The sequence below is a fragment of the Hippocampus zosterae genome, chromosome 2 (genome assembly GCF_025434085.1).
Source record: "Hippocampus zosterae strain Florida chromosome 2, ASM2543408v3, whole genome shotgun sequence".
In the NCBI taxonomy this organism is placed as follows: Eukaryota; Metazoa; Chordata; class Actinopteri; order Syngnathiformes; family Syngnathidae; genus Hippocampus; species Hippocampus zosterae.
In genome coordinates this window covers 15457368-15468983 of record NC_067452.1, presented here as the reverse complement: position 1 = coordinate 15468983, position 11616 = coordinate 15457368, and the positions used below count along the sequence as shown (strand labels likewise).

The 11616-nt window shown below is 42.4% G+C and overlaps 1 protein-coding gene across 1 annotated transcript; it reads right to left on the bottom strand.

Annotated features, from left to right (window-relative positions):
- Nucleotides 1-684: 684 nt before the first annotated feature.
- On the bottom strand, nucleotides 685-11131 carry senp1 (SUMO specific peptidase 1). The gene is made up of 18 exons (XM_052058041.1): nucleotides 10513-11131; nucleotides 10349-10407; nucleotides 10075-10259; nucleotides 8705-8780; nucleotides 8403-8556; nucleotides 8159-8303; nucleotides 7974-8089; nucleotides 7457-7722; nucleotides 7291-7354; nucleotides 7033-7071; nucleotides 6864-6948; nucleotides 6650-6790; nucleotides 6371-6502; nucleotides 4279-4482; nucleotides 4107-4186; nucleotides 3918-4002; nucleotides 1928-2023; nucleotides 685-1856 (listed from the first exon to the last, which is right to left on the bottom strand). The coding sequence occupies exons 1-18, from the start codon at nucleotides 10650-10652 to the stop codon at nucleotides 1794-1796; spliced, it is 2130 nt and encodes a 709-aa protein (XP_051914001.1). The 5' UTR covers nucleotides 10653-11131; the 3' UTR covers nucleotides 685-1793.
- Between the last annotated feature and the right edge of the window lie 485 nt (nucleotides 11132-11616).

Genomic DNA, 11616 nt, shown 5'->3' with positions numbered 1-11616 from the left:
CAGGGCCCGATTCCACATCACAGCAATGCCTTAGATCCACAGGGACGATGGAATTGACTGGCTGACTTCTAACTGTCATGTTGTTGTTACGTTGAACCACTTGGAGCATACATTTGGAAAGCAATATCACATTTAGAGCATTTGATTGCGGCTTCGTGTACACAGTCATTCCATTTTGTGTGTGTGAGTGTGGTTTTCAACATGTTGAGGTGGCTCACTGGGACTAATGAATGATTGCTGCTAATTTGGGAGGGCTCCACTTTTAGGAATGTTTGGCCACATCAAAGGTTGGGATCAGTTCACATCTTTGTGTGTCTGTGTCATGATGCCGCTCGTTACATCCACCTATCAGGAGAACCCAAACAGCTATTGACCTTCATAAACTGTCCTTTTTAAAAAATAATAAAATCAATTTTGACCTCCACCAAGGAGGCATACGTTTTCAGCCATGTGTGTCAATTTGTTTATGTTAAATAACAAAAAAGCTAGGTTTGAAGATGCTTCTGACAGGATAGTTATCAGAAATAAATGACATCAAGCGTTTCTTCTAGTCTTTTTTTAAAGTCCAGTCTATATGGGCCACTGCAGAGGTGTCACCACATTTGGATTTGTTTGTGCTGCAGCTCTGCCAGGACACATGACAATGGATTTTCATGCATATGATTTTTTTGTAGAGTGAGTCGATTGACAATTAAAACATGAGAATTTATTAAGAGACTTACTTCAGAAAAATAGGAAGTACAAAAAAAACTTGAAGTTTAAAATATATACAAAGTTTAAAATATTCTGAATATATCAAAAAATGTTGACTCACATCCATAAAATAGAATTTGAACCTTAATTTACAATCTATGATAAAGACTCATCAGTGAGGAAATGAAGTTTTGTTTTCAGCCTTCCTTTTCAGGGGACTAAGACCACAATCGATACTGAACTTGGGTTCACCTGCTGGTCAACAGCAAAGCAAAACAGCATTCCAATAACGTGCTAATCAAATTACAAAAATAGTTCTATTTTGTAATGGAAATGTGCATATTACAGGAAACTAAAGTACAACCTGCATGGCCCAATAGTAAGGCTCCATGGAGTTTTGTTTTGTTGGCTTATTTAATTTTCCTGTACAGAAGTACATTATGTTGCTATGATAAAATACACACTTGTCTGCCACCAAGACACATCTCTGCTTCAAGCCCAACACTGTAACTGACTGGTGAGCGACAATGACTTTGCTGACAAAACCTGCAGCGGTTAGACTAAAAGGATGCTCCATGCATGAGCCAACAGTCACAATAAAACCCAAAAGTGGGGCAGTCAGAATTTGAGTTATGCACCTGAGCTCTCATAAAGTCAGTCAATTTGGTGTGAATCTTTTATCCACATCACAACTCAATATTGAATTTACTTGCGACAAATGCATTCAATGCTCATAAGACATGTAAAATTGCATTGTGTGAAGATCCCTGCCTGCAGTGACACTTTGTAATCCTGACCGAGTAATGTTCGAGTTTCATGGAACTCAAACATGAGTTCCAGGATCATGGCTATCGTGGTTGTAAGACTCACTTTTGTTTTTATTTTAGTGTGTGTCTTTGTGTGTGTGCGTGCGTGCGTGTGTGTGCGCGCACGCACGCAAGGAGGCCGAAACGTAACTCCAACCCCGGGTAGGGGCCTGGGAGGCAGTGCTTGGTGCTCCAGCAGCACCCTGTGGACCAAGGTGAGAGAGTGGCAGCGTCGGTCCCTGATCTGATGAGCTGGTGTTGCAAGAAAACTAAATGTGCCCTCCAAAACCACATTCATAACAGCTTCTGGTTGACTATCTCCCAAACCATCCTCCTCCTAAAATATGGCATCTGCTTCTGCAAAAAGGACAGCACAGCTCATTGTCATGATGGCTACGCACAACCATCCCATTTGGTTGACCACCTACCTGTGTGAATGTGATGGGCTTGTCTTTGGTAATGTAATCTGCATATTTGCATGTGAACATTCCGCAGTCACTGCCGTTCATCTGCTGTGGGATTTCCTGTTCAGGACAAACACAAATGCTAATACGTAACGGAGATGCAGGTCACCAATCAAGATTAACTCTTGCTTATGCAAACTTGCTTGAAATTGTCCACTAATTTGGATGAGCTGGGGGGGGGGGGGGGTACGACTGTTCTGTTATCTACATTAATGTTGAACTTCTAAATAAAAAATACATCCTTCACTAGTGTAGCTCAAACAGGTAGCATGAATGGAAAATCAGCCATTTTGAATTTTTTAGAAAATTTTTGTCAACAGCGCAAAAGCATGCCATTGGTTCACAAACACATCGGATGACCTCATAATGTGGCAGGACTAGTCTGGTCGTGCCAATGGATAAAGTGTCTTATGTCTACAAGGTTAAATGCTGTTATTTAACCTTGTAGACGGCACTTCGCATTGATTTCCTCTCCCAATGATTTGCACCATTAAGAGGGGAGTAAATAAAACAAACGCGGCCATTGTGGTAACACTGGATGTGAAGCAACTGTGTTTGCGTTCCTCTCGGTGCATGTTGACCACTGACAAAGCAGTAGAGGTGCCTTACTGACTCCAAGAGCATTGACCTTTCTCGACTGGGAAGAAAGAGACAAGTTGGCCTACAGTGACACCTCGGGGACAAAATAAAAGTATGGTTGAATTCACTTGGGAAACCTGCAGAAAGGGACTCCTCTGAGTGTGAAGAAAAATTTGGAACGTGATGACGTACTCTCAAACATCATACGTCATCGCGTCCATTTGTGTAATTCCCTACTGCATAACAACGGAGGGTGGAGAGCATAAGCAGCACTGCAACTTCAATTTCGTGCTAAAATGAGGATTTTTGTGCCCACATTGAGCGCTACCACTGTCGTGTGGACGGGGGTTGGCTTCAAGAGGACAGATATCCTGCAAAATACAATCATTTCAAACTACATAAGGAAACAGTTACTGCTAAACTTAAGAGGCAACACCAAATACGTTTTGGCGGCCTAGATCTTAAACACACGGCTGAAATATGAGCAGCCTAGAAGAAACACGATGACATGAAAACAGGTTGAGTGGTTCGGAGTGAACAAATGTTTTAATCAAGCATTGCTCAAGCACTCATTAGATGCATTCCTTACGACCTAAAAAAAGCAAACTGTGGTAGGATAATACCGTAGCAGTATTGCTTGGCCAAGATAAACAATCCTTGGGAGAAAATATTTTTCTACAGCACATTTGACTGAGATGGGAAAACCATGCCGTCACATACTGGCGACCACCATGGCATCTGTGGCGGGTTTTTTCCCTTTGCCTCTACGATCAACACTGTTGAGCCAAACCTCAGCTCCCTTTATCAGCCTGGCGGTTCGCTACATAGGCAGCAACCACGAAGCTTGAAAACTAATTTCCCAAGGATTACACAAAAGAAAATATTGCGAGTGGTTTAAAGTGACTTTCTTGACTGCAATGGATTCTGCAAGAGCAAAAAGAGGCAGGAGTGACAACATGACGGGGCCAATGCCTTTTGAAGGCTGGTATTTTCTTTGGTTTTCTCAAATGTCGGTTTCTTTATTTATTCACTGTTTAAGTGGGAAACAGTTACGTTACATTGAGACCTCACAAGGAAAAGACTGTCTGGCCAGTGATTGTTTCCATTTCAAGCTGTGTCACTCAACCAGTTGCACTAAATTTTCACTTGGTTTGCATTATAACTGGAAAAGAGTGGCTTCAATACCGTGCGCAATAAAAACGATGCACAAAAGCACCAATCACAAACATTTCATTTATCCCCCTCACCCCATATCATCAGAAAGTCATCACTGAAAATTTCCCTGAAATATCGTGCTATAGTTTTGACGCAATATCGACTGCTTTCACTGGGAAGGAAACTTAACATTCTCAGCCTGACTCCATGCAGAACTTACATTGCGCTTTTTGCTGTGTAAAGTCCAGCCTGTGGTATCCAGTTCTTTGCCCTTTTTGTCCTTGCTTTCTTGTTGCAGGTAATCACTGGGGACAAATACACTGCATTAGTCTTGACACTCGACAGCTCGAAAAAGGTCAGCACGGCGAGGAAAAAGTGTCTCCCTTTTAAGTTTACTTGCCAAACTTACAACAACAGTTTGCATGCGTCATCATTGTTTCCTCCCATGGAGTCAAAGTAGGTGACAGCCTTTTTGCGAAAATCCACCACCTGAGAAGAGGATGATCAAAAAAGCTTCAATGCTCTCAACGTGTCCAACAAACCCTGGGCGTGGGGTGGTTTGAGTCGGCAGCAACACTTACAGAGAGGCACCAGTGCATACTCAGGTGGACGGGAACCAACAGGATGTCTTTGGAAAAGATGTCCATCTTTTTGGTCCAGCGGCGGACAGCGGAGTAGCCGCTGCTGCGTAGTTTGGGATAGAAGAAGGTGCTGAATGTGTTGACGGAAGGCAGCTTGGGCCCTTTGCTCCGCTCCACCAGCAGATTCATGTAAAAATTTATCACCTTAAAAAGGGAAAGACAAGCAATTTGAATTTACCGGACCAATCCAATATTGAAGAATCGCTCAAGTCCACATGGAACATATAATTTTATATTATGGCATGTCTTCTTTTTATTCAAAGTGACACTGTTGAGCTAAGACATCAATTCAGTTCTGGATGTATGGAGTAATATGTTCGCATTATTTTTCCACTTTAGTAACTTAAAAGGTTAACATGTTAGGACACCTTCATTCGAGTTAAAAATAATAATATATTATATTTATTTATGTGTAATACAAGCCATCTTAGATAAGTTATATGTGTTCTCTTTCCTTCTTCTGAAAGGAAAACTAAAGCTACAATACATCGTGTGTGCTAGAACCAGTCAAAACACGGTACTCTGATTACTAGGCATGCAACAAAATCAGCATTATCGCAATATTACAACTGCCACAACATTGTGATCATCATCTTCATCTGTCATATTATTTGATATGACATTAAAGGTAGCATATCTGTTAAATCGGTCAGGTTATTTTCAATTCGTGCAGTTCCAGCACCCTTTGTTGGTTTATTAGTGCAGTTTAATTTGAATTAGGCTTGCTTTTGCCACCTATATTTAAGACTCACGCCAATTGCCAGATGAAGGGGAACGTAACACGTTTGAGTTCCCCCACGAATCTCAAACTTAGGAAGTGCCTCAAACTTAAGTGTTATTAGTGTGACCAGCCAAACACAGAATTGTGAACAGTAGAGACCATGATACTTCAGCCACTGAGCCAAAGAGAGTACTGGTACTTGACGATATAATGTCTGGCCAATCCTATTTATTTCTTTGTCACTACTGTAACATACAGAAACACAATATTATGCTTTTACTTTTTTTAAATTAGTTTTTTTTCGTCTTTAACAATATTGTGAGTTTTTGTACAGTATCGTGAGCTGTTTTAAATCGCCAACTTTGCACAATGTCATGATAATTACCGTACTATGACATGCCAGTTGATTACCGATGTGCTCATGACTAAAAATGCATCAACATGAGGGAGGTGGCATGATGGATGAAAAAAAACGAAAAAAAACTGCATTGACTAACAAATTCAAGAGAGCAAGGGATTTACATACTACATCCTGTGTACACCATGGTGGAGATGGAAACATGCAGCGGAAATCAGAGGGAGGGGAGCTAAGCGTCAAGGTGTTGTACATCAACCTCTTCATGTAAAAGACGCGCAAAAAGAAATTCAGATGGGCTCACAACTAGTTAAGTACATGTTCGATCCCTGGCCATTGCCACCATGTGAAAAGTGTCCTTACGCAAGATACTGAACCCCCAGTTGCATCATCAGCAGGTGAATGAGGTAACACTGAAGCGCTTTGAGTACCCAGGTAGAAAAGCGCTATGCAAGTCACAGGCCATTTACCATTTACATGAAGATGAGGACCTTTATGACAATGTAACCTTTGTACAAGTGATGACATGGAATACTCAGCTTGTCCTTCTCGAATAAGTACTAACTGGATTTCTTATTTGATAAAATGGGAAGTAAGTGGAAAACACGTCACATTCTCCTGATTCCGTTTTCATGAGAGTGAAAAGACATCAAGTAGCAGCCTCCGTACGCCAGTACACAATAACAGAGGCAATGCTCAAAACATGTTTTTTTTTAACAGTAAATATGTTGTACATGCAACTAAACAATGGCTGACAAAGAAGACACATTTGAAATAAAACAAAGTTTTGACATCTTGGGTTTAGTGTTCTCCTTGAATGCATTGCGCGGTATCAGATTGCGAGTCTGCACGGTCAGATCGTCAAAATCAAGGGCCTAGGACTCCGGTGCAAAAAAATGTGATGCAGAAATTCTACAGAAAAAAAAGCCTTGGCAGGTTGTTCAGTCAGAGCTCACCTCATCATTTAGCCAGCTCAGCCCACTGAGCGTCTGCAGATCTTTGCGTGTCAGACTGAGACCGAAACCCTCACTGAACACTTCATCAGGACTCCCGCGTCTTAACACCTTGTCCACTTGTGCCTCCATTTCCTGACAAAATAGATCAAGCAGAACATTTGCATCCGTAAGTTTACAGCGATAGGCATTTTGAGCCTTTGCAGATTAGTGTTTCTATTTTCAAAGTGTTGATTCTGTACATGTATACGCACACTCAGTACACCGTGCAGGTAATCATACCTCTGTGAGTTGTGGGAATTCTGGCTTGTCGTCCAAAAACGAGGACTCTTCTATAACCAGAGTCAACGGAATCTCCTTCTCCAAAGGAACTCGAACATGAACCTCCACATTTGTGCTGCGTTGGCCTCCTTCAGACAGCCGCTAAAAACCAACGGCAACACAGGTAAGTCACATACAAAATGACAGACGAACAACCTGAGAGAACAGCAGTCACCTGGCGCAGCAGCTGGGCAGCCAAGGCCTCCTGCTCCTCAATCTGTCTTCGCCTTTCTCTTGCCCGAGAGTCATAAATGCTTGTTCTAAAATCAGAGAATCCAATACACAAATTTTAAAGGACGTAAATTAAACAGAACCACTAATAAAACATTAACTTCTTGACTTACAATTCTTTGATCCATAACTCAGCTTGAAAACATGGCATGCTGGGAAGATAAAAATGACAATGTTGTAATTGCCAGTAAAATACTGTACATTGAACTGGATGTTAAGTCTAAAGTTAGACAAATTCATTGTTTTTTTCACTTATTACATTCTTTATAAAAAAAAATAAAAATACAAGCGGAGGAAAAAAATCAATAGCTTTTGCAATGATATGAAGACATCTTGCTTGTATTGCTTCATTTGAGAAAAGAAATCCGAACCTTGTGGCGTCTTGCTTTTTACTCTTTTGCTCATTTACAATAATAACAGAGTCGCCATCATGTGCTGCAAGACAGAGAGAGACCAACAAATTAAGAATAATTACACAGGAACTCGATGAAACAATTAAACTGAAGGTAAAAACAAGAGAATTGATTGAGAATTGACCTGATGACTCAGTATCCTGAGAGCAAGTGTCCAGCACAGAGGACAGGGAGGGTTGACTGCAGCTGAAGTCCGCATCAACAGACCCCGTCTCGTAGTTCCCTGGCTTGCAAGAGGCGGCCACTGGGCTGGGAAGGTTGCTGGAGCTCCGGCTCGACGCGTCCCTGGTGCTGAGAGGGCTGCCGGCTTCCTCAGGAATATCCCCTGCCACTGAACCGGCGAATGAAGACAAGTGTAGCAGTCTGCGGCTGGGGCTCAGGAAGCTGGTGCTGATGAGAATGCAAAGAGGAGGACATTTTGACTCAAAACATTGACCAACTCCAGAACTGGTGAGCCATACAGACTAATTGTAAGCAACACATCCATGTCAAGCAATTATTTTAAGTGCAAGCACTCCATCCCTTGATGACCACAAAGGTATGCAAAAGTGTGTCTTTTTAGTTCAGTTCAAACTAAATCACACTCCAGTTCTGGGTTTGAAAGGTTGGGTGATATAAAGCATGGGAGCCTGCATACTTACAAATCTCTCTGCGACCTCGCGATGGAGGAGGAGTGGCCGTTGACGAGACACGACTGGCCGCCTGAGACAATGGTCAGAAGCTGCCTGTATGCCTCCTTCTCCTCTAAATGAACAGACTGGACAAAACGTGATGAGCCAACAGCTTGAAAAACACAACCGCCACAAATGATGATGTAATGGCTCACCTCCTGTGCTGTGCAACGGGTTCTGGCCTGAGGTATGTGGCACGCTGAAGTTCTGCGTGACGTCCTCTGCGGTACTTTGATTGGAAACGTCTTGTCATACATGCTGGTAGAGGAGCTGCTTGTTGTGGACCCTCCACTTGGCACACTCAACAAAAAGAAGACATTCATGTCATCCCACATGACCAAGCCAACAACACTGTGTGAGACAATGCATACGATCAACTAAGGCAAATATTTTCAGTACCTTGGTGTGCCATATTTTCTGAGGTTTATGGGCCTGCTGAGCCATGCAGAGGGAGGCAATTTCTGCATGATTTGGGGGGGCAAGCTGCATGGGTGCCCATTTATTTTTGGAACTTCCTGATGAGCAGGACTCATGTTCACATGTCGCCTGCATACTATACATTCCCAAAGAGACGTGTCATTACACAACCATTCTAGGGTTTAGTAGAGTTGATACATACTGTGTAACATGACCAGTAATTTTCTTTCCAAATGGATCTTGAAAAGTGCAACCAAATATAACACTATCAGAAATAAACTCACCGGATTTGGGCATTTTCCACTCCAAACTGGAAGCGGGAGCAGCAAACGTCTGATCCAGCAAGTTTACTTCTGAGTTCTTAAGAAAATAAGACAGGCATACATTTGCATCAACTTCCACAGAAATAATTCAAATCAATATTTTCCTGTAAAGATCATGTGAAAACAGGGCGAGAAGCTCGGTCATCCGGTAGGGGCTCAGAGGAGAGACAGATGAGGTGACTCAGGCATCTTGTGTTCCTCCGAGACGGTCACACCGGGAGGAGGCCCCGGTGGACGACGACCCAGGACACGCTAGAGAGACTGTCTCCCGGCTGGCCCGGGAACTCCTCGGGATTTACCCGTAAGAGCGAGACCAAGTGGCTGGGAAAAGGCATGCCTGGGCTGCCCTGCGAAAGCTGCCGCCCCCGCAACCTGACCCCCAATAAGTGGAGGAAAATGCATGGGTGGACGAAGTAAAAATAAGTATTTCCTCTGGGGGGGGGGGGGGGGGGGGTCCTTTTGTCAAAACTTGTACGTAAACATGATCTATTAATAGCAACATGACAAGTGGTGAATTTTTTTGTGGAAATTTCTGAAAAACATTTTCTGAGCACTTCAAACAGCTACTTTCCTTTTATATTTTATAACCCTAATCTCATTGAATATTTAAAGTTTGACATGCCAGCCACCAGAGTGAAGTATGGATGCCTCGTAATTTAGTTTTTGAGCCCTTTAAACCATGTTGGACTGAACGTGTAAAAATAAGCCGTGTAAATCTGTTGGCGCAGGCGTGCATGGACTGTGATCAAGAAAATGGCTCATGAATAGAGATACAATGCGTCGATTGCTTCGCCGACACTTGGATAAATGGAACAATTAAGAAGGTAATTCGTCATTTATGGTAACTTGACATCATTTAAGCAGATTTGGGGGTACATTTTAAAGAGTTTGACAAAATTGCTATGTGCTTGAAGAGAGGTTAGCACACCTCCGTCCCCTGAATGCAGAAGTGGTGTGTGAATATAGTCCATTACTGAAGGAACATACGGCACAATAAGAAATTTGGGGAAAATTTTGAGGACAAATGACAATTGAAAATTTCTTTTGACACGTTTTTATCTAAATAACCCATCGGAAATACGGCCCATACGAGTTTCTTTACCGGTCGCAAAAATTCCATGTTGCTCAAGCGTACTCAATACAGTGGCAATGTTCCAAATTAGGTCATACTGTCTGTGCTTAAATCGTAAACAAGCGCCACCCCGATTACAGCCATGCTGTGAGTGGAAGAGATCCATGACCGAGGGAATTCTCCTTGAACTACTACTTTAGTCATCTCAACAAGTTAACACAATTTCTTTACATGTATGAACCTTAAAATCTTGACTTACTGGAAGTGTTGTCCATCTTGCTGCTGATGCTGATGGCAGTGTGTGAAGCTCAAGAGACTGAGGAGAGGAAGCAGGCAGGATGTTTCTCAGGGTAGGACTAACGCTGTTCTTCATCCATGTCGCCACACTCGAGCTCCGATTCTTTAGTCCTTCAGCTGCGATCTTGACCGTGTCAATAAGGTCTCCTAAAGAAAAACAATATTGTGAGAAGTGTTAAGAAAAGAAAATACAAATTAATTCTGATAATGGCTAATGTGGTAATCTTTAAATTTACCCATTCGAGATTTCTTCACTGGAAGTTCATTTTGGTCTCCTCCATGCCCCTCCTTCAAGCTTAAAAGAGAGTGATGCAGGTACTTAGAATAGAAAATGAGCGATGGACGAAGTTATGTTAACGTGGGATAAAGTTTTGCTATGAAAACCTGTTTAAGCACTTACCATTCAATTCGTCTTTTCCGTCTCAACCTAATGTCATCATCACCGGGTGACCGGTCTGAAGGAGACTGTTCCACAGCTGGAAGGCCATTCCGAATATTGCCAAAGCTTGACTCTACCCATTCGTACAATTTATTCAGCATGGTTTGAAGTTTGCTCAATTACGCCGCTGGTTTATTAGTAAATGGCTTCAAGTGAGAGGCGTCTAGCGGCCTTTGGAGCCAACACAAATAAACCTCGTGCGAATCATTCGAGCGAGACGCATGAAACAGGGCGAATTCCAAGAGTTTCCACGAACCGGTAGTTAGCTAACGGATATTTTGCTAGCCTACCTGATAGCAATGCTAACGCGCTTGCTAGCCAAAACGTTGTTAGCAACGCGGCTAATTTCCAAAACTATTTCTAAATGACGACAGCAAGGCGAGAGGTGGCAACCACTGCATTCGGAATGCCCGTTATGGTGTAGTGTCTCATACTACGCCGTTTAATATCCTCAACGATACGTTAGTTGGTGAAAAAACTCGTTGAAGACGACTATCTCCCGCTTCTTCCTCATTCAAAACCACAACATGGCCGAACAGTGTGCTTCACTATTGATGTATTTGATTGGCCGGCTGGGAGATATGCAAGCTACTATGCCAGCATCTTACTGGTTGCTTGAGGGGGGAGGTGAGCGTTTGATTATGACGCCACAGTTATCGGCGTTGACCGCGACATTTTTTTGTCAGCGACGTGAAAAAACAAACAAACAAACAAACAAAAAAACTAACTAACTAACTGCGGTTTTTTTGCTTTTACGAAAATAAAACAACATGGAATCCAAGTAGTTGTGTTTACAAAACGTTTTTGAGTAAAGACACATACGTTACTTAAAAAAATAATAAAACGGAAAAAAGTCACACAGAAATTGGATACGCAATGCCGCATTGGATGCCTCTCATTACTGGCGCACAGTAGAACAAAAATACATTATTTGTAGTACCGGTATTTGAAAATGACTTACGGAAATCTTCTGCGGCACACATGCTCTCTCACTGAAAACCAGTGAAGCACAGCAGTTTGGTTGGGAATCTCTACCTGTATGTTCTGTGGGAGCAGTGGTTTGTA

Bases quoted from the DNA above. Each gene is read 5' to 3' on its own strand.
- senp1 (XM_052058041.1), bottom strand. From the start codon at position 10,652: ATGCTGAATAAATTGTACGAATGGGTAGAGTCAAGCTTTGGCAATATT. The intron at 7,723-7,973 runs GTAAGTATGCAG...CATTCTCATCAG, and splicing joins GCGAGGTCGCAGAGAGATTT to CACCAGCTTCCTGAGCCCCA. The intron at 2,024-3,917 runs GTAAGTTCTGCA...TGTCCTGAACAG, and splicing joins TACACAGCAAAAAGCGCAAT to GAAATCCCACAGCAGATGAA.